Source organism: Dipodomys spectabilis, unplaced genomic scaffold (assembly GCF_019054845.1).
Source record: "Dipodomys spectabilis isolate Male_0828 unplaced genomic scaffold, ASM1905484v1 ptg000147l, whole genome shotgun sequence".
NCBI classification, from domain to species: domain Eukaryota; kingdom Metazoa; phylum Chordata; class Mammalia; order Rodentia; family Heteromyidae; genus Dipodomys; species Dipodomys spectabilis.
Genome location: NW_024870824.1, coordinates 16,210,775 through 16,233,736, shown reverse-complemented (window position 1 = coordinate 16,233,736; position 22,962 = coordinate 16,210,775). Strand labels below are relative to the sequence as shown.

Sequence of the window (22,962 nt, the reverse complement as noted above, 5' to 3'; positions counted from 1 at the left end):
TGTAGAACTCTAGTTTTGAGAAGAAGCTTAGGAACAGTGCTCAAGCCCCAGGACTCACTAAATAAATATAAAAGCCATGCAAGAAGTATGACTTTAAGTGGTACAGTATCAACCATGAATAAGCAATCTTTCAGTACCCTAAGTTCAAATCCTGTGCCATTGATCACATGAACTAGAAACAATGACTATAACAGATCTCACTGAATTTAGTGGCACCTAAAGAAATATTTGGAACAGTGATTAGTTATCTCAAGGACTGGCTGCATTATTTAAAGGACAGGAAAATGCAGAACTTCTTGTTCAAGAATGAAGGGAGGGCTGGGAAGGTGGCTTAGTGGTAGAGCGCTTGCCTTGCATGCATGAGCCCCTGGGTTAGATTCCTCAGCACCACATAAGCAAAAAGAAAAAAGCCGGAAGTGGCGCTGTGGCTCAAGTGGTAGAGTGTTAGCCTTGAGCTGAAGAGCTGAGGGACAGCGCCCAGGCCCAGAGTTCAGGCCTCACGACTGGAACCGTTCCCCCCCCCCAAAAAAAAAAAAAATGAAGGGAAGCAGATACATTAGTTAACACCTGTAATCCTAGCTACTTGGAGAGCTGAAATCAGGAGGATGGTTGCCAGCCTGGGCAAAAAGTTCACAAGATCTCATTTCTACCAATAAAAAGCTGGATGTGGTAGCCCAGGCCTGCCACTTCGGCTTTATAGGAAGCAAAATAGGAAGATTACAATTCAGGGTGGCAGGGGGAGGAGAACCTATTTGAAAAACAACAAGCAAAAAGGGCTGTGTGTGGCTCAAGTTAAAAATTATTAAAGCAAAACAAAAATACCAGGAAAGCAACGGTAGAATATCAAAAGAACCATCTGCCCATCTGCCCCTAGGCTAACCTGCTGAGTGCTCAGTATTATTAATGATTTACATATTCTCAGATTACAACATCTATTGGTAGAAAGTGACATTTCAGTGCATACTAACTGTAGAAGACAGGTGTGACACACTCTGGAGACATCGTGGTGGGTGCCATTTCAGGATACAGACTTTTAAAAAGAACATTGGAGGGTGGCATTGTCTAAAAAGAAATATACTTATTATCTGATGTATATAACTGGAACCCCTCTGTACATCACCCTTGGAACACCACCACCAACACAAAAAGGACATTGGAAATCTCAGAAGTGACAGTCTGACACTGAAGACACCAAGGTAGAAAAAACCATACGTTTGGATTGGCTGTCTTTTGGTGTGTCACCATTGTCATGGAGATGGAGAGAATAGACTTTGTTTTTGGTGGCAGGACTGGGGTTTAAGCTCCAGCCTTTCCACTTGCTGGACAGGAAGAAGCTCTAACCACTGAGCTATGCCTGCAGCCCTGTTATTTTGTTTTTTGAAACAAGGTCTCACTTTGTAACCCAGGTTGCCTTGAACTTGATCCTTCAGCCTTCCAACTGATAGGATGACAGGCCTCAATCACTACATTAGTTTTTTTTTTTTTTTAAGTGGGTGCATATTGCACACACATGCTGGTACTAGGGCTTGAACGCAGGTCCTTAAACCTCTTTTTCTGCTCAAGGCTGGTGCTCTACCACTTGAGCCACACCTCCAATTTTTGCTTTTTTTGCTAATTGGAGATAAGAGTCTCAGGTATTTTTTCTGCCTGGGCTGGCTTTGACCCATGATCCTCAAATCTCAGCTTCTTCCTGAGTAGCTAGGATTACAGGCATGAGCCAAGAGTGGCCAGTTTCCTACTAGTTTTTTTGTCAGTTGTAGGGCTTCAACTCTGGGCCTAGGTGCTGTCCCTGAGCTCTTCAGCTCAAACTAGTGGTCTACCATTTTGAGCCACAGCACAACTTCCAGTTTTCTGGTGGTTAATTGGAGATAAGAGTCTCACAGACTTTCCTGCTGGACCAGCTTTGAACCACGATCCTCAGGTCTCAGCCTCCTGAGTAGCTAGGATTACAGGCATGTGCCACTGGTATCTGGCTCATACTAGGTTTTAAGTCAGGCATTGTGTATCTAGTTCGAGCTATTCTTGTCTTGAGTGTTTCCTATTTCTGACATTATGCAAGGTGTTTTTCATGTATTATTAAATTCTTTCAGTAGTCTTGCAAGGACAATATAATTCTTAACCTTGTTTTTATAGGTATGGAAACTAAGAGCCAGAGAGATGTCCAGTGAGTTTCCTGTTGCCATCCCATTGGTTCAAATGCAGCTGTCTGGTTCCAGGATCATAACCTCTAAGTTCTAGACTCTGCCAGTGATCAGTGGGAGATTTTGGACAATTTTTTTTTCTCATTACAAGTATAGTAAAGTTTCAGTGAGGCTGAGGTATATTAAGCCTTGTTAAAAGAATATACAGTGTCATGTGCTGGTGGGCTTGCTAGGAATCAGTGGCGCAGGCTTATAATCCTATCTGCTCAGCAGGCTGAGATTTAAGGATTACAGTTTGACGCCAGCTTGGGCAGGGAAAATCCATGAGACTCTGTTTAACTACCAAAAAGTCAGAAGTGGAGCTGTGACTGAAGTGGTAGATCACTAGCCTTGAGCAAAAAAGCTCAGAGTCAGTGTCCAGGCCCTGAATTCAAGTCCCAGGATTAGAACACACTCGAACACACACACACACACACACACACACACACACACACACACACACACACACACACACACACACACACACACACACACACACACACACACACACACACACACACACACACACACACACACACACACACACACAGTAAAGCAATGTTTATGGGTTATTCTGGTATCCCCCCTCCTTTTGCATTGACCTCTGAGCTACTAGTTAAATGATTTTATCTTTATTGTAGAGAAATGTGTTATAGACAGATCTAGAAAGTGCCTGTGGTGTTGAGACAGTAGAAAGGAAGCTGCCTGAGACTTGAAGTCCTTGCTCCTTCCACAGGAGAATTAAGTATTTGTAAAAAGCTTAGCACCCATGTGGCAGAAATGAGCCACCTTCCTCTTGATTGTCCTGGGTAGGTTTACTTCGTAGCAGAGCAGAAGGCTGGTGGGCCTTCAGTGCAAGATGAGGTGGTCTTCACGCCGAAGACATGGCATCTAACCCTAGTCCAACAAACCTTCGTGCCCTATAAAATAGGTCAAGGATAGCACATGACCCAATGTGCCAATCCAATGTCTGCCACATCCTATGGACTTAGACCTCCATGCTCCTTTCGTTGTGAGCATAGAAAGTGTCAGTTGACCAACTTCTCTTTTGTTCTTTTGTGTATTCAACCTTCTGATTTAAAAACACTCAGATCTGGAAGATTCCAGTAGCTGCATTCTAAAGCAGAGGAGGAATGACTGTAGAGCTGGCTTTTGTTCACTTTTGTGCAGACAGGGATGATGTTTTTGAAGTTTCAGCATATTGGCTTGGCCCAGAGCTCATATGTCATGCCAAGCAGAGATGCAGAAGGCACACATATGAATGATCAAGGCTCTTCTCTCTTTACTGTGCCTCTAAGGTTTCAGCACTGCCTTCCGTTGTCTAAGGACTAGAATGGGCTGCCAAGATGGGATGGAATGGCTTATTCACATGTGCTTTCATTCCTTCTTCAGAGGGGAGGGCAAAGAAATGGAATGAAACCTTTACAACTATGCAGAGTGTCTCCCCCCACCTGCAATTCCATTCTTTGAAATCATAATGATGCCCTCCATTTCCCCTGTCCTGAATTTCCACAGCACCTAAATCATGCAAACAATAAAAATTGGGCTTTTGGGTGTCTTCTGGTGTCTGTGAAAAAAGCTTTTCTGTCTTAGATGGACAAGTTGATTCTTCTTTTGGAATGGAATTCTTGTGTGTTTTCTAAGTCTTCTTCATTTCCCATTCCTTAAGTACAGAAAGACAAGAAAAATCAGTTTGTTGAGTATGATCGTTTGAAAAACTTTGCACTGCACCTATTTATATAAAGATCACTGCTGTGTGTGTGTGTGTGCGCGCGTGTGCATGCATGCACACATGCTTGCAAATACTGGGGCTTGAACTCAGGGCCTAGGTGCTATCCCTTAACTTTTTCTGTCAAGCTTTTTGGCTTGTTGGAGATAAGAGCCTCCAAGACTTTACTGCCAAAGCAGGCTTCGAACTGTGATACTCAGATAGCAGCATCTTTACTAGCTATGAGTCACCAGTACCCCAGAAAGTTAGAGAGCTTTGGATCTTGGTCCTACTGAGTTATCCTGTGGTCACGAATAAGTCATTTCTTCATGCTGTTATTGCTTGTCCATTCTTAACAGTAACCAAGAAGATAGTCTTAAAATTTAAGCTGGGCACCAGTGGCTCACATTTGTAATCCCAGCTACTCAGGAGGCTGAAATTGAAATATGTAAATCATGGCTTGAAACTAGCTTTTGCAGAGAAGTCTATAAGACTCTTATCTCCACCAAAATGTTGAGAGCAGAGCTGTGGCTCAAATGGTCAGCTTTGAGCAGAAAGAGCTAAGTGAGGGCTGAAGGCTCTTAATTTCAAGTCCTAGTACTGGCACTGAAAAAAATTGTTTGTTAGCTCCTGGTCTGGATAGTCTGGCCGTAGCTGGTTCCTTCTCTGATCCCATCTCCTAAGGCTTACCATTTGGTCTAATCAGTGCAGTTACTCAAATCTGACTGATATTCCTCAGACACACCAAGCTTTGCCCCCACTTTAAGGATTTGGCCCGTGCTCTTCTCCCTTCCTGAGTAACCCTTCACTCAGTTCTCACATGGCTCCCTCCCTCACACTCAGGTCTCTGTGTATGTGGTACTACTCTTCAAAAGGGCCTTTGCTGTCCCTGTGATTAAAACAGCTAACCTAAACACTGCATTCTGAATGAGATTGGAGACTTACGGCCTCTGATGAAAGTTGAGTTTTACTCATGAAGTATTGGGAATCCCCTGCCTTTCTCACTAGCTGGTTTTTTTTAATGGAAAATATTTCAAAGAAAGGGAGCTACCACATCTGTGTCCCCCTTTAAAAAATTTTTTTGGGGGGCTGGGAAGGTGGCTCAGTAGTAGAGTGCTTGCCTTGCATGCATGAGGCTCTCGGTTTGATTCCTCAGCACCACATAAGCAAAAAGAAAAAAAAGCCAGAAGTGGCACTATGGCTCAAGTGGTAGAGTGCTAGCCTTGAGCTGAAGAGCTGAGGGACAGTGCCTAGGCCCAGAGTTCAGGCCCCACGACCGGATCCCACCCCAAAAATGGGGGGGGAGGTTGGTTCTGAGGCTTGAACTTAGGGCCTCCTGCTATTACTCAGCTTTTTAACTTAGCTGATACTCTACCACTTGAGCCATAGCTCCATTTCCAGGTTTTTGCTATTTAGTTGGTGATGAGTCTCTTGGGTTTGTCTGCTTCGCTTGCTCTAAACCTCAATCCTCGGATCTCAGCTTCCTGAGTAGCTAGGATTGCAGGCACAAGCCACCATCACCTAGCTCCAGCTAGAGTTTGATTGCCTGAACTGTTGGTATACCTTGGCTTTCTGCAGCACCCGTCCTTGGTTGGTGGTCACAATGGATGGGCTCCTCTTCCTCAGCTCAGAAACACAGTTGACAGGGAGAGATTGTTCAGGGACACTGTTCTGGGGTTTATTTGCAGTTTCCTGTCAATGGTCCAAAAAATAATTAAGTGAGATTTAGTGCTAGTTATTTGCATCTAGTCTGCTCTCAAAAGAATAAGGCACTTCATGAGGCTGGGCCATATCTGAACTGGTTTGTCTAGCAATTACAAGGCCTTGAGTTCAAATCCCTATGCCACCAAAAAACAAACAAAAAAGAAATCAAAAGGTACTTTAAAACAGTAACAAACATATGAGGGCATAGGGAAAAAGATACAAAGGGCCTTGAGATAAAGACAATGAAAATCAGTATTTCTGAACCCTCATCATGTTCTAGGCAACTTTTCTACAAGTTCATTAAAGTAGGTACTGAGTGAGGAGAGATCAGGACAAAAAGAAAAACAAAACGAAACGAAACAAAAACAAAAACATGGGAAACAACAGCCAGGAATTGTGAGACAGTACTGTAGTAATTAGATCCATTAAAAGCACACGGGAAGCTGGGCACTGGTGGCTCATGCCTGTATTTCCAACTACTCAGGAGGCTGAAATCTGAGGATTGTGGTTCCAAGCCAGCCCAGCAGTAAAGTTGTGAGATTCTTATCTTCAATAAACTACTGAGAAAAAGCTAGAAGTGATGCTGTGGGTCAAAGAAGCTCAGGGACAGCGCCCAGGCTCTGAGTTCAAAGCCCAGGACTGGCAAAAAATAAAATAAAAAAAACCAACCAACCAAAACAAAACAGAGAAATCCCCATACTAGTGGCTCACACATGTAATCCTAATCCTAGCTACTCAAGATGCTGAAATCTATAGTTCATGGTTTGAAGTCAGCCCAAGCTGGAAAGTCTATGAGATTCTCACCTCTAATTAATCAGCAGAAGCTGGAAGTGGAATTGTGGCTCAACTGAGCATCAGCTTTGACCACAAAAGCTCATGTACAGTGTCTAAGCTTCAAATTCAAGCCCTAGGACCATCACACTTCTGGCTTTTTGCTGGTTAACTGGAGATAAAAATCTCATGGACTTTCTTGCCCAGGCTGACTTCAAACCATGATTCTCAATCTCAGCCTCCTGAATAGCTAGGATTACAGGTGCTAGCCACTAGCACCTGGCTCCCAACGTTCTTATTTCTGCCACAAATACCTGTGATGTTAGAGAACTCATTACTCTGTTCTCAGATGAGCCTGTTTTCCTATCTGGGTGGTATACCATCTTTGCTTTACTAAAAAACCTCAGTCTCTACCTCACAGTGTCCTCAAATTCATTTTCTGAGATAGAAGTTAAGGATCTGGGACAAAACTCTGAATGGAGGCTTTCCAATTCTAGCCCTTACCAACCAGCAGTGACAGGAGTATGATTAGTTATTTACTTCTGAAGATGAGGAAACAAGGTTACATGTTGCATAAGGTCATGTGGCTGATAAATATGAGAGCTGGGATTCAATCCGCACAATCTCATAGCCCCATGCAGTCCTTAAGCATGCTAAGAAGCACATGCTGTACCACTGAGCTATGCAGTTCTATTGTTAACCTTTGTCTGCTTCTCTCTGGCTTCGCTTCTCATTTCCTACACCACTATTACTCATTACACTGCCTACAGAATGGCTTAATACCCCAGGATGCAGTTCCTTAAGTATGAAATCTCAACAGGTAAGCCTGAAAGGAATTTAGAACACAACTCTCTTGCTCTCCAAAGAGTGTCACAGGATCAAAAGTGGAAGGACAAGCAGTGTGGACCAGGGACATCAGGGTGAGTTCGTGGGCAGAAGCAGTGGGAGGGATCCAGTTCTAGCTGCTCACCAGCCCTCTGTGACTCTGATTCAAATGTGAATCATGTCTAAAATGAGGTTAGAAACTCCCTGTAGAGAGGAAGTGTGGGGGTGCGAGACATAGCTCTGGCTTCAGTCATTGGCTGTGATCTGCCCAGTCTGTGCCATCTGGAACAACAGCAATACAAATACAGCTTCCAATGACATATCTATCAGACAAGCTAGTTCGTCTCTTTGAGACTCAGTTTTGTGGTCTGAAAGTAGGAAACACATTTGCTGATTCAATAGACATTTATTACATTCCTGCTAATAAGATTTCAGCAAGGGTTAAGGATATAATGATAAACACATATAGTCTAATTCTTTCTGTCTCTCTTGCTGTGTGTCTCTCTGTCTCTGTCTCTCTTGGTGCTAGGGATCACACCTAAAGAATTGCATATGTCAGCGAGTGTGCTGTACCATCAAGTTACACTCCTGGTCCCCAATTCTTGCTGGTCCTGCTGCTTGAACTCAGGGCCTGGGCACTGTCCCTAAGCTTCTTTACTCAAGGCTAGCACTCTACCACTTGAACCACAGCTCCTCTTCTGGCTTTTCTGGTGATTAACTGGAGATAAGAATCTCAGATTTTCCTACCTGGGCTGGCTTTGAACTATGATCCTCAGCCTCCTGAGCAGCTAGGATTACAGGTGTGAGCCACCAGTGCCCAGCTATGGTCCCTAATTCTTAACGGTCCCTAACCAGGAGTGATTTTGTTTTCCTAGGAAACATCTGTGAGTTTTCTAAAGAAATTTTTTTTTGAGATGCCATCATAGCTCAAGATGACTTAGAACTCACTTTATAGCATAGGCTGGCCTTAAACTTGTAATCCTTCTGCCTCAGCCTTCTGAATAGTGGGATTACATGTATATGATTCTGTGCCCAGCTTTCAAGACAATTTTGGTGGTTGTAAATGAAGGTGGGGTGTTATCATTAGGGATGCTGCTAAGCACCCCAGAATGTATACAGCATCTCATATAAAAAAAGAATGATGGTCCCACTACTGAGACTGAAAATCCGACAGGAAAATGGATGGAACTGGAAGTCATTATGTTAAACGAGATAAGCTCAGACAAGTATCTCATGCTTTCTCTCATATGAAGAAACAAACAGAAAATAACAGCAAAAGACACAAATGCAAAAGGGGGATGGTACGGGAGAGCCAGTGGGAGGGGGCAAAGGGGAGGGGTGGAGAGGGTGATGGGGTATCACCCAAGTATATTATATGTACATATGCAAATAACATAATGAAGCCCATCAAAAACTATAAAATAAAGATGGGTAAAGAAATGGGGATAAAAAAGAAATAGAGGGGGCTGGGACTGTGGCTTAGTGGTAGAGTGCTCACTTTATATGTATGAATTCCTCAGCACTACATAAGCAGAAAAAGCTGGGAGTGGTGCTGTAGCTTAAGGGTCATTGAGAGCTAGCCTTGAGCAAAAGAAGCTCAGGTTCAGTGCCTAGGCCCTGAGTTCAAGCCCCAGGACTGGCAAAAAAAAAAAAAAGAGGATGAATTTGATCAAATCATGTAGGAAGTAAACATATATATTTATGCAAAGTATATTTATACAACATGTTTACACAAAGTATACATATATATATATACAAAGTACCATAATAAAAAGCTATTGTTGTACAATAAATATATGCTAATGAAAGAACTTTCAAGAGACTTGAAGTGAGGGATGTTGCCTCTCAGGATATCCTATTGGGAGCGAGAACATCATCCTTGTATGGTTGCCAGGGGTAACAGAGGGAGTGAATGCTAAGCCTAGAAGAGAGGGTTGTGGAGATAGCTGGGAATCTCAGCAGTCACACTTCCTGGGTTTGTAATTCTGTCTTTCACTTGGCTGAGTGACCCTGAGCAAGTCACTCAAAGACTTCTGAACCTCAGTTTCCCTGTCTGTCAAGTGGAATTAATACAAGCTCATAGGACTATGAGATTGTGCAGTTTAAATACTGTACTGGCCCAAGGTAATCCAACAGCACGTTTTCTATTCAACATAGGGTAGCTGTTATTATTAGTAATCTTGAGACCATTTCCAAGATCTTAGATTATTTTGTGGGGAGAAGAGGGAAGGTCAGTACTAGGGTTTGAACTCAGGGCCTGGGGCCATCTGTTAGCTTTTTCATGCAATACTGGCATTCTGCCACTGGAGCCACACCTCCACTTCTGGCATTTTAGTGGTTAGATAAGAGTCTTGTGGGGGGGTGGGAATGTGGCTTAGTGGTAGATTGCTTGCCTAGTATGCATGAAGCTCTGGGTTCAATGCCTCAGTACCACATAAACAGAAAAAGCTGGTGATGCTGTGGCTCAAGTGGTAGAATGCTAGCCTTAAGCCAAAGAAGCTCGGGGACAGTACCCAGGCCCTGCGTTCAAGTCCCAGGACTAGTTTTTTTTTTTTTTTAAAGGACTTTCCTACCCGGATGGTCTGTACCTTGATCCATAGATATTCACTTCCTAAGTAGTAGGAATTCAAGCATGAACCACTGGTGCCCAGCTCAAGATCTTAGATTTCTAAGACAGCAGTGCTGACCTAGAGAGAGCAGGCTAGAGAGCCACTAGGACTTTCTCTAAGATCCCTATCCTGGCTATGCTGCAGGTGGCTCATATCTTCACCTCCCTGGGCCTCAGTTTTCTGAAGTGAGCAGAGCAGTCTTTGTGTGAGAGTGTCTTGCTGTGTGAGAGCATTTGCCCACATACAAGCCAGGGAACTCACCTTACTCCTGCCCCTGCTGCTCATGGCCAGCCCCAGAGCTGGGCCCCCTGCCAGGGACTGCTGCAAGCGCTCCTTCACAGCTACGAGCTTCAGCTCCAGGTCAATCCGATGTTCCTCCTTTGCCCGACACTGAGCCTCCAGGCTGGCCACTGCCTCCTCCAGGGCCTTCAGCTTTGCACCTGAGTGCAGAGACAGTGAGAAACAGCTGCGCCTACCCCAAAGCTCAGGGAGCTGCTCAAGAGCCTCAGGCCCTGAGTGGAAGCCTTCCTGGACAGCCTTTCTAGCGCCTCAGTCCCACTTAGGAGATGGACTTTGGGCCTGGCTTTCCAGGTCTACAGTGATGTCTTTGGCTGCTTAGTTCCCATCTCTGAGAAGTAGGGAACCACTGTTTCTCCTGATTTCCTACTGGGACATCATTCTTTCCCTTTATTCTCCATAGTTTGAATGGGGTTGACCTCAATCCTAGTTCAAGGGTTTGGCACATAATTTAGGCCTGGACCATAATTACCTCTTATCTTACGGTCACAGGGACTGGTTTAGAGATCAAGTTGGTGTGGTCACTGAGAAGAGAACAGGCTAAAATGAGGGCTGGAACTGTGCAACCACTCTGCCACCACAAGGGGGAGGGAACAAAATCAAAGTAGAGGAAGGCAGCAGCATTAGAGAAATTAGCTTCCCAGTGACATTGCTTATGTCCTTAGACCTCACAGTACCTGTTTTGCCAATTTTCTAGCTATCTTTTTCTTCCAGTATGTCAGTCTGATTTTGGTGTCTGTTGCTTGCAGGCCAGAGTCAACATGAGGCTTTACAGAGATGAGGGTTTTCAGAATTTTGCTGCTTATTCAGTTTAACTTTTTTAGTGGTGTTTCTAAGTGGTGGTATCTTTTCAGGCATTTGGTTTTTTTTTTGGTGCCGTACTGGTGCCCATACTGCTGGTACTTGAACTCAGGGCCTCATGCTCTTGCTTAGTTTTTTTGTTCATGGCTGGCTCCATATGACCTGAAACATGCTTCCACTTCTGACTTTTTGCTTCTTAATTGGATAAGCACCTCTCACATTTGTCTGCCTTCTGAGTAGCAAGAGCCATGGCCACTTGATGGGTCTTCCAAGGTTTTCAGCTAGTTCCACTCTCTGTTCTGCATTGAGAAGTTACCTAGTAATGTTAAATTCACTCATTCTTCCTTTAGTAAGCACTTACTGAGTTCTTTTACTATGTACCAGGCACTGTCCTAAACCTTGAGATATGTCAGACAGTACAACTGGCAAAGATTTTTGCCTTTGAAGAATCTGTGTATGATAAACAATAAGATAATAAAACTGTCTACTCTGTTACAAGGTGATAGCAATATAGTTTAAAAAAATGAAAGAGAGGGCTGGGAAAGTAGCTCAGTCATAGAGCGCTTGCCTTGCATGCATGAGGTCCTGGGTTCAATTCCTCAGCACCACATAAGCAAAAAGAAAAAAAGCCGGAAGTGGCGCTGTAGCTCAAGTGGTAGAGCGCTAGCCTTGAGCTAAAGAGCTGAGGGACAGCGCCCAGGCCCCAAGACCGCGCCTCCCCCCTCCCCGCCCCCCCCCCCCAAAATGGAGGAGAGCCACTCATGTTTCTGGCTCTTATACAAACTGCTTTATGTTGAAACCAAGCCTTCCTGTACCTCCCACCGATTCTGCCCCTTGGCTACTCAGAATGGGTCTCACCCTAAACCAAAAGCTCTGAGTTTGAGGCTCCAGAGCAGCCCTTGAGGTCCTGAAATAGTTTGTGTTTTTATCCTAGGAATGGACCCAGAGATTCATGGGCTACACAACTGTAGACATGTTTTATGAGGTTCTCTGTTCCCCAGCATGTGAAGAAACCTCAGGCTGAGCATGATAAGCTGCAGCTAGAGAACTAGAGGAAACAAAACTGAAAAGGAGGGGTGTGGAAAGCGCAGAGCTGGTAAGGGCTGCAGAGCTGGTCAGGGCTGCAGCAGTCCTTGTGTTTCAGAAGAAACACTGGGAAGTAATACTGTGTATCCTTGCCAGCCTGGGACCAATGCCTCTCACAGACCTGAGAATGAAGGGATATGGGTTCAAAGTGATGCCAAGGCACACTCAGTAGGGGCTTTCTTTTTCTTTCTCTCTTTTTGTTAGTGCCAGTCCTGAGGCTTGAACATAGGGCCTGTGTGCTGTCTCTGAGCTTCTTTGGCTCAAGGCTAGTACTCTACTGCATTGAGCCACAGTTCCATTTCCTGCTTTTTGGTGGTTAATTGTCGAGAAGAGTCGCTACCACTTGAGCCATAGCTTCACTTTGGGCTTTTTTAGTAGTCTATTGGAGACAAGAGTCTCACAGACTTTCCTGCCTAGGCTGGCTTCATCGATCTTCAGATCGCGGCCTCCTCTGTTGCTAAGATTGCAGGTGTAAGCCACCAGCACCCAGCTTCTTTCTTTCTGACTGTACTGGGGTTTGAACTCACATTTACTAGGTAGGTGCCTTACTGCAAGAGTCACTCTCTGCACTTATTTTTCACACTTCTTAAACCCAGGCTCTTACTGCCTTGAGATCACCCATGAGTTTGATGCTTTTCTAGCCAAAAGCAGTCACTAACTTGACAGCACGTGCTTTAGTTAAAGGAAGTGACCAGAAACAAGGGGCGGGGGAGGAAGGGAGGAGCCTCCTATCAGTTGGGTGGAAAGCCAGATGCCCTGTGCAGATGACTCCACACTGTGCCAGGGCAGGTGTACTCGGGGCCATGCCCATGCAGTACCTGAGCTGCTCCGAATGGCTTCCCTCAGCTCCCTCTTCTCCTGCCGCAGGGCCAGCAGCTCTGTCCGAATCACCTCTTTCTCATTCTCTAGTTTCTCTTTTTCTATCAGGTACCGCCGAGCATCCTCCTCAGCCCGGTTCTTGCCGTACTTATATTGATTGGCACCTGTGAGATGTGGGAAGAGAGGAAAGGCTCTCAGTCATGACCTCTGGTGAGGTATGAGGCTGCGTGGGCTTTTCCTCAGTCTCAAATGGCTCTGTCAGTAAAATGGGAAGATTCAACCAATTCCTTTCTTTGTGTGTGTGTGGTTGTGCACGCACAGTGACCTCTCTCAAATTGTGTCAGAATGTGCAACTCTGTATTTTTTTTTATTGTGAAAATACCGTACAGAGGGATTACAATTACATGGGCAAGGTTATGAGTGCATTTCTTATCAAGCATTGTTGCCTCCTCTGTTTCCCCTTCCCATCTCTTCCCCCTCTGCCAAAGTTGTAAAGTTCATTTTTGATATAACATCTCATTGCTGCAGTAAGTCCACCTGTATCCCATTTTAAACAAGTTGTTTTTTCCCTTCCCCTCCACAAATTATACCAACATCAAATACAGTGAAAACAGGGGTTATACTGTGGGGGAGGGAGAAACTGTATTTTTGTCCCTGGTGCTTTTGGTTTCTTTTTTCTGGCTAGAGTATACACCTAGCCAACACAGTGATGAAGGTGGTCAAGACAGGCAGTGGGGGTGGGGGGGAGGTGTTGGGAGAGAGGGAAGAGTCAGAGTCAGTCAGTCAGTCAGTGTCCTGGGGCTTGAACTCAGGGACTGGGTAGGCACTGTCCCTGAGCTTTTATGCTCAAGACTAGTGCTCTACCACTTGAGCCATAGTCCATTGGCTTTTTTTGCTTGTTTTTGGAGACCAGAGTCTCATAGACTTTCCTACCCCGGCTGGCTTTGAACCATACTCCTAAGATCTGAGTAGTTAATGATCATAGGTGTGAGCCAGTGATGATCAGTGAACCAATTCCTTTTATTCAGATGGAATGCCTTAAGGAAAAGAGAGGAAAAGGGAGCTAGCAGATCCCAGGCACCAGGAACAAGGTCTTTAGAAACAGGTAAACAGTACTTGTATTCTCTCATCATAACTTTGTGTGTGTGTGTGTGTGTGTGTGTGTGTGTGTGTGCTGGTCCTGGGGCTTGAACTCAGTGCCTGGGTACTGTCCCTTAGCTTTTTTTTTTTTCAGCCAGCTAATTACTGTCCTTTAACATTTTTATTCAAGATTAGTGTATTACCACTTGAGCTAGAGCTCTACTTCTGGCTTTTTGTTGTTTAATTGAAGATCAAAATTTGGGGACTTTCATGCCTGGAAAGCTGGGTGCATAGTTACTGACTATGGTGATATGCATTGCTGCACTTGCTTTTATACTCATTTCTTTTTAAAGGTATTTTAATACCACTTATTAATTGTATACAATTTATTTCATTAACATTTTTATATATGCATATGTATTTGATCATATTTACTTCCCTCATTTCATTCTTTTATCCTCATCCTCTTAATAGTTCTATTTTTTTCATTTGTGCCACACCTCTACTTCCAGCTTTTTGCTGGTTAATTTGAGATGAGTCATATGGCTTTGTACAACTACTTAAAGATGATTATAATTTTTAAAAGATATATAACATAAAAAGAGTTACATGGATTTGTCTGCCCGGACTGGCTTCAAATTGTGATCTTCAGATTTCTGCCTAATGAGTAGCTACGATTAGGGGCATGAGCCACTGGCATCCAATTTAATTACTAATTTTTTAAAAATTATTTTTAAATATTAGCTTATTTGTCTGAGATCTATTATTATTGGTATTTATTTATTGTATTTATAAACTCCATTTTATTTTGGGGAAATTGAGGCACAGATTGCTTAGTCCCACAGCTAACAGTGAGAACCATGGGAAAAGGTACCAAGGCTTTGTAAATGGGATCAGTGTCCTTGAAAGACAGACCTGAAAGAGAGAGAGCAGGAAGGTGGTCATCATGAAACAGGAAATGGATATACACTAGATTCTTGGCTGCATTCTTCCACTCTTCATTCTTTTACCCCTTCCCTCTGGGCCCGTCCCCATCCTACTTGCATATTTACTTCCTAGAATACCAGCTTCCTGGTGTGTATTTTGCTGAACTTCGATTTTACCTAAGAAATTGCACTCTTTGAGTTCTCCCTTCAATCTACTGTATTTCAGCTAAGACATTTGTGTACATTTGCATACCATCTAACTTGTTTACTTCAACATTTTTAAGCTAAATCTAACTTCCACATATGAGGGAATCCATGTATCCTTTGACTCTCTGGGCCTGACTTACTTCACTTAACACAATTTTTTCCAAGTCTTTCCATTTATTTATAAATGGTACAGTTTTATTCTTTCTAAAGAAGGGTGGGAGACCTCAACAGAAAGAACTGTGCTGGAGGAATATCAATACCAAATTTCAAACTCTACTATAAAGCCATAGTAATTAAAACAGCTTGGTACTGGAACAAGAACAGACCTCAAGACCAATGGAATAGAATTGAAAACCTAGAAATGAACCTACAGACCTATAGCCATCTAATCTTCGATAAGGGAGCTAAAAAAATAGAATGGAAGAAAGACAGCCTCTTCAGTAAATGGTGCTGGCAAAACTGGTTAACTACTTGTAGAAAACTAAAGCTAGATCCTTATATATAACCCTGCACCAGAATCAACTCCAAATGGATCAAAGACCTTGGAGTCAAAGCAGACACTCTGAAAACATTACAGGATGGAATAGGAGAAACCCTAGGTCTTGTTGGCACAGGCCGAAATAGAGACCCAGAAACACAAGAAATCAAAGAAAGGTTGGACAAATGGGATTGCATGAAATTGCAGAGCTTCTGCATGGCAAAGGACATAGCTCCCAAGATCAATAGAAAGCTCACAGATTGGGAGAAGATCTTTACTAGCCATACAACAGACAAGGGTCTCATATCTAAAATATACCTTGAACTCAAAAAATTAAATCCCCCAACAACAAAACTTCAAAGAAACAACTGCCCAATAAATAAGTGGGCTAAAGACTTAAAGAGAAACTTCTCTGAAGAGGAAAGAAGGATGGCCAATAGACACATAAAGAAATGCTCAACCTCCCTAGCCATAAAAGAAATGCAACTCAAAACAACATTGAGATACCACCTCACTCCAGTTAGAATGGCTAAAACCAAGAACTCTAATAACAACAGATGCTGGAGGGGATGTAGACCGAAGGGAACCTTACTGCATTGTTGGTGGGAGTGTAAACTTGTTCAACCACTTTGAAAAGCAGTATGGAGGTTCCTCAAAAGACTCCACATAGAGCTCCCCTATGACCCAGCAATTCCACTTTTGGGCATTTACCCAAATGTTTACAAACAAGACCACCCTAAAGCTACCAGCACGACTATGTTTATTGCAGCTTTATTTACTATAGCTAAGATATGGAACCAACCCAGATGCCACTCAGTAGATGAATGGATCAAGAAAATGTGGTATATATGCACAATGGAATTCTATGCCTCCATCAGAAAGACTGACATTGCCCCATTTGTTAGGAAATGGAAAGGCTTGGAAAAAATGATATTAAGTGAAGTAAGCCAGGCCCAAAGAAACATAGGTCCCATGGTTTCCCTTATTTGCAATATCTAGTGTATGTCTGAGTCAAGCAAAAAAGGTCAGATAAGGTGATGTTAGGGAAGTGAACCCTAGGATATGTATTCAAATGTTTTTTTCTTTCATGCGGTTGTTTCTAACACATTTATAAGATTATTTCTTTGTTGCTTTGTCTGTCCCTCCCCCACAGTATAATCCCTGCTTTCACTCTATTTCATGTCGGTATAATTTGTGGAGGGGAAGGGGAAAAACAAATCATTTAAATAGGGATACAGGTGTACCCATTGCAACAATGAGATGTACCAGTCGTTATGTTGAAAACAAACTTTACAACTTTGGTGTGTGTGTGTGGGGTGGGGAGGATTGGGTAGGGGAGGGGGGGAGGATGGGAAGGGATGGGAAGGGGAAACAAAGGAGGAGGCTACAATGCTTGATAAGAAATGTACTCATTATCTTGCCCATGTAATTGTAACCCCTCTGTACAGTATTTTCACAATAAAAAAAAAGAAGGGTGGGAGAAAGGGGTGAGAATGTGGAAAGGGATGACACTGCTCAAGATGATTCATAAACTGCTCTGTTAAATGGCAACCCCTTTGTACAGCTTCTTAAAAAAAAATGAAAAGAGGAGATGGGCCTAATAGACACCAATCTGCTGGCTTCTGGGACTTTCCAACCCAGAACCAGGAGAAATAAATGTGTTTACCCAGAAGTTTTGTGTGTGTGTGTGTGTGTGTGTGTGTGTGTGTGTGATCTATTTACTCTTCCACATTTATTTCAGTTAGTTTTCCATTTTTCTTCATTAGCTTACCTTAGTTATGGTAGACAGAAATTTCACTGTTGCATTTCCACACATTTACAATAGTCTGCAATCAATCTCAGCTCTATCACTCTCCTTTCCTCTTTTCTTCCCTTTCCAAAGCTATGTCAACAGGTTTCATTGCTGTTTTCATAGTAGTTTTCCATTTAAAATAGGTCCCATTGTTTTCAATGCCTAAGAGGGAACTCCTCACCCCAAAAGGGGAGAGATTTCTCCAATGTTACATAGCAGTGTAGTGGTTGAGTGAGGAACAAGGGAAGGCAGATCTACCCCCAGGAGGGGCAAGCTATATGTATAAAATATATATATTATTATATAAATATATATAATGTAATATATATAATGTATATTACATATTATACATTTATTTATATAATATATATAATATATTTTTTTATATATATATATATTTATTTTTTGGGTCCAGTCGTGGGACCTGAACTCTGGGCCTGGGCACTGTCCCTCAGCTCTTCAGCTCAAGGCTAGCCCTCTACCGCTTGAGCCACAGCATGACTTCCGGCTTTTTTCTTTTTGCTTATGTGGTGCTGAGGAATTGAACCCAGGGCCTCATGCATGCAAGGCCAGCGCTCTACCACTGAGCCACCTTCCCAGCCCCCAGGGACAAGCTATATTAATAAAACAGTGCTAGAGCATTGAAAAATGATCTTTTCAAAATAATACTTCAAAAAACAAAGTGCAGTCAGGTGCTGGTGGCTCACACCAGTAATCCTACCTACTCAGGAGGCTGAGAACTGAGGATTTCAGTTTGAAGCCAGCCTGGTCAGGGAAGTATGTGAGACTGTTTATCTCTAGCAAACTGCAAAAAAAAAAAAAAAAAAAAGTTGGAAGTGGTGATGTGGCTCAAAGTGATAGCCTGAGCAAAGGAAGCTCAGGGATAGCACCCAGACCCTGAGTTCAAGCCCCAGGACCAGCCCCCGCGCCCCCGCTCCCCTCCAAAAAAAAAAAGAGTACAGAGTATGAGTTTGTCCAGGTGCAGACTAGGGAAGAAATGTAGAGAAGAAAGAAGAACCTCTTGGAACACAGAGGCCGACAGGATGCTGGCTTGCTCAAGGCGCAAAGGCTGTGCTGGAAACAGAACCCACAGGCGTTGTCTGGCACAGAGTCACTGGTGCAGGGCGGCAGTCAGGCACCTCACTGGATCCCATGCAGAGCTGGGTGGGGCTCAGGATGGGATACACAGGGGAGCTGTGGCTCTCCAGGCAGCCCATCCAGGGTACATGGAGGGGGTCTGGTTTACCCTTGTCACCCCAGATAAGAAAGAAGTTGTTAGCTCAGGTAACCGGTAAAGTAGGGAGATGGTCTCTGAATCTGTATTTTATATCTGTAGCTATATTTATATGTGTATGTATACTTACGTCTACATTATCAGTGTTCAATCTTTAAAAAACTTAATCCTTCATATTAAAACAGAAGATTGCAATGAGGCTGAATATGGTCAAAGCAGTTGGTTTGTATATATGAAAATAAAGCAGTGAACCCTGTTGAAATTATTTTAGGAAGAGGCAGGGGTCAGGGAGAGTGATGGAGGAGGCAAGGTCCTAATGCATTATATACATGTGTGGAAATGCCATCGTGGACTTCCCTGGTAATAATGAATGATAATAAAAAAATCTTGTGAGATAAAAACAAAAAGCCCAATTTCTAGCATTTTTGATGAATAGGCAAATCTGGCTAGTGCTGCTGTTGGGGGCTCCTGGAGGGTTGCATGCTGTCTGATAGCTCCAGTTCCCTATATGCCCCAACCCTAAAGTACTCTGCTTTGCAGGCTGAGATGAGACACGGGACTTTTACATGCTAGGCCAATGCTCTCCCATGGGTCTGTTGTTCCTTTTCTTAGGGTAGCATGCTTTCTTTCCCTATATTTTACTCATCTAATTTGCTTACTCTGCAGTGTGTGTGTGTGTGTGTGTGTGTGTGTGTGTGTGTGTGTGTGTGTGTGTGTGTGTGTGTGTGTGTGTGTGTGTGTTGCTTACTCAGGGTTTTGAGTTCTTGCTTAGCTTTGTAGCTCAAGGTTGGTGCTCTACTACTGGTACCACACCTCCACTTCAGGCTTTTTGCTGGCTACCTGAAGGGAAGAGTCTCATAGATTTGCCTGTGCTGACTTAGAAATTTGTTCCTCAGAGCCCAGCCTCCTGAATAGCTAGGATTACCAGTATGAGCCACCAGTGCCCAGCTAAGAGTCTGGTTTTGAGACCCATTCATGATGGCTTCCCTCCCCTCCCCCTGCACATCAGGGCAGCCCTCATGGAACTCACTGGAAGCGTGACGTTTGACTTTGACCTGGGGGTCCACTCGGTGGGATTTCTCACTGCAGGAGGAGGCATGGCGCTTCACCTGGGCTCCGCTGGGCCTTGGGGGCTCCTCGTCCTGTGAGGAAGAGGAGGAAGGTTAAGTTTGGGAAGGCTAGTGTCACCCAGCCCTGTTCCTGCTGGGAACAAGCCTGGCAGGGCCTCTGAGATCTTGGCCTTTTGTCTGCAGATGCAGACAGTTTCTCAACCACTTTCACGAGCAGTGTGCCATCTGAATCTCATGTCTTTCTGTGGCAGGCAGAAGAGGGCAACCCTAAGCTGGAGTGCCTGCTGAGAGGACAACTAAGAAATCTCATAAGACGGGTGGTAACCATATGAGATTTATGATAGATATTTTTGTCCTCACATCATTTGGATGAATCCTTCTAATTTCCTGAATTGCGACTACAGTCTTTCCTCAAAAAACACAAGAAAAGAAACAAAAAAATTGCGGGTGAGATCAGTCTATGGTAGTAGTAAGATAGCTTATGAAAGTGGCTACATATTTGTGCATTACCAGTATTACATGGCCAGGTATGGCAGCTCATGCCTATAATCCCAGCTACTTGGGAAGTGGAAGGAGGCAGTCTGAAACTGGTCTGAGAAAAGTTAGTTTTGATCATTTATGTCAAAATCAAACCAAATGGGTGAAGCCGATTGGGATCATTGCATACAAGTATGGAAATGTTGCCAAGAAACCACTTCTTATAAAACTAGTGTATACTAATAAAAAATTGTCCTGAAAAAGAAAAAAACAACAACAATACAAAAGAACAGGAGTGTGGCTCAAATGCTAGAGTGTAGCATGAGGTGTTGAGTCCACTCCTAATAAATAAATAAATAAAACCAATAAATAAATAAATACTCAAAATCTACTCAAAGCTCAGGAAACTCTAGTGGAGTATAATACTATTATGTAACTATAATATTGATAACAACAGTACTTTTTTTTTTTTTAATTCAGGGCCTGATACTGGTTAGGTCTTGCCTCCAGCTCTAATTTTTGCTGGCTATTTGAGAGGTCAGATCTCATACTTTTCTGCTCCAGATCTCAGCCTCCTAAGTAACTAGATTTGGGTGTGGGTACTATTGATTCTTCTGTATGAAACTTCCCAATGTCCAGGTACTATACCGCTTTTGTTTGAGGGGGGAGGGGGGGCGGACATGGGGCTTGGAGTCTGGGCCTGGACACTGTCCTTGAGTTTTTTTGCTCAAGGTTAGCACTGTACCACTTTGAACCCAGCTCCACTTCCAGTTTTTAGGTTGGAGCTAAGTCTCATGGACTTCCCTGCCCAGGCTGGTTTTAAGTTGTGATCCTCAGATCTCAGCCTCCTGTGTAGTAGCTAGGATTATAGGTGTGAGCCACCAGACCCAGCTATGCTGATCTTTTTTTTTTGTTGGTCGTGGGGCTTGAACTCTGGGTCTGGACGCTGTCCTTGAGATCTTCAGCTCAAGGTGAGCGCTCTACCACTTGAGCCACAGCACCACTTGCTGATCTTTTTTTACATGCAATATTTCACTTAGTTCTCACCACAGTGCTAGAAGATAAGCGTTCTCTTGCCTACTAGGTGCCTGGATGTGAGGCCCAGAAAAGCCAACATAGGTCATTTGGCCTCAGCTCCAGGTTTGACTTCAGCATTCATGTCTAAGGCACTAAGCTGTCCGGCTATACATCTCAAACTAGGTCCCCATGTTCATCTGAGTCTGAAGAAAGACCATGGAAACAGAAAGGGTGGCTGGGGAGATTTCTAGTAAAGTGAGTCACAGAGGTGTGATTCTCAGAGTGCCAGCCAGCACCATCCACAGAAGGGCCGTGGCCTGCAGACTTGAGCCTCTCTCTGCCTAGATGTGAGGCCGCTCCACCCACCTGTCTAGTCAGAATGTGCTTCTTCTCCTGGGCAGAAAAGACAGGTTGTGAGGGCACTTGGGAACAGGTTTACCCCCTCCACCCCCGCAAATCCATTGGTACTTCCTGCACCACAGACTTCTCATCCAGAGCTCTGAGGAGGAGCAGAGCCCCACCTTCTAGCTGTTGCTTAAGTAAAGCAGTTTTTCCAAGGCAGAAAGGGACAGGGGACAGTGTGTGTGGATGGGGTGTAGGGACAGAAGCAGCCTCTGCCATGTTCTCAGGCAACCCAAGCCACCATACCTGCACCTGTTCATAGGGAACGTCGTCATACACACGGGGCTCAGGCCACTGATCCTGGCAGGATCTGGCGTACCTAGGGAAACAGGAGGAATGGGGATGCTGGTGGGGGTGGTGCTTTCCTGGTCACCCCTCCTGAGATTCTGGCAGCAGCTCTCCATAGAACTGGAAGACATTTTGAGCCTAATTGGAGATAAGCATCTCAAATCTTATGGACTTTCCTGCCTGAGCTGGCTTTGAACGGCAATCATCCGATCTCAGCTTCCCGAGAAGCTAGGTTATAGGCACAAGCCACCAACACCTTGCAGTATTTCTTTTGTGGTGGTTGTTGTCAACTGTGGGGCTTGAACTCAGGGCCTGGGATCTGTCGCTGAGCTTTATTACTCAAGTCTAGCACTCTACTACTTTGAGCCACAGCAACACTTCCAGTTTTCTGGAGGTTAACTGGAGATAAAGAGTTTCACAGACTTTCCTGCCTGGGCTGGCTTCGAACCATATTCCATAGATCTCAACCTTGAGTAGCTAGGATTACAGGTGTAAGCCACTAATGTCCGGCAAGCTTTTCTTAATTTTGGAGCCAGGGTCTTGCCAGGTAGCCCAGGCTGACTTTTGACTTTGAAATTCTGAGTGCTATGTTTAAAAGTGAATGACGCCATGCCTGGCTTGAGCTCTTCTAATGCTGAAATTGGTGGATCATCCACATTGCCCACACGGATACTCAGGGGTGTGTCTGCGAAAGGTCCTGTGGTGTGAGGGCAGAACACAGATCCTTTTTGAGTCATTCTGTCTACAGGGTGCGTCCACCCTGGGCAGCTCCCTCCGCATTGCTGACTGAAGAAGGCACCACCCTAGCTTCCCAAGCTCATGACTCCTCCCCTTCCTCCCAGTGCCCAAGGCTGGGCTCAGAGCACAGACGGAGGTGAAAGAGCCCTGAGCAGGTGCGGGTGGTGGACCACCCCTTACAGGAAGGAGTTGCGTCCAGCACTGACGATGCTGGTTAAGGTCTCCACATCCACATAGTCATAGTGCAGTGCCTCTGGGGTGACTCTGGAGCCCATCTCCACCAGCAGCAGCCCAAGCCAGCGACCCATGTCTTCTGAACAGTTTGCCTGGAGTAGAAGGGGCACAGTGGACCTCAGTTCCACATTGTGAAGGTTGATGGCAGCTTGCTTTACTTCAGCCGGACCACAAATACTCAGAAGCACCTATTCTGTACCCCATCCTTAGGGTTCAAAG

General features: G+C 44.2%; 1 protein-coding gene across 1 annotated transcript in view; it reads right to left on the bottom strand.

The window, feature by feature from the left end:
- Window positions 1-2,790: 2,790 nt before the first annotated feature.
- Afap1l1 (actin filament associated protein 1 like 1) overlaps window positions 2,791-22,962 on the bottom strand; it is a 73,706-nt gene continuing 53,534 nt past the window's right edge. The window contains exons 13-19 of the mRNA XM_042692177.1: window positions 22,690-22,835; window positions 21,730-21,802; window positions 19,548-19,659; window positions 12,800-12,964; window positions 10,059-10,237; window positions 5,452-5,580; window positions 2,791-3,843 (exon numbers count right to left, since the gene is read on the bottom strand). Coding sequence (XP_042548111.1) covers window positions 3,820-3,843; window positions 5,452-5,580; window positions 10,059-10,237; window positions 12,800-12,964; window positions 19,548-19,659; window positions 21,730-21,802; window positions 22,690-22,835 — 828 coding nt within the window. The 3' untranslated portion in view covers window positions 2,791-3,819. The remainder of the gene's footprint in view (window positions 3,844-5,451; window positions 5,581-10,058; window positions 10,238-12,799; window positions 12,965-19,547; window positions 19,660-21,729; window positions 21,803-22,689; window positions 22,836-22,962) is intronic.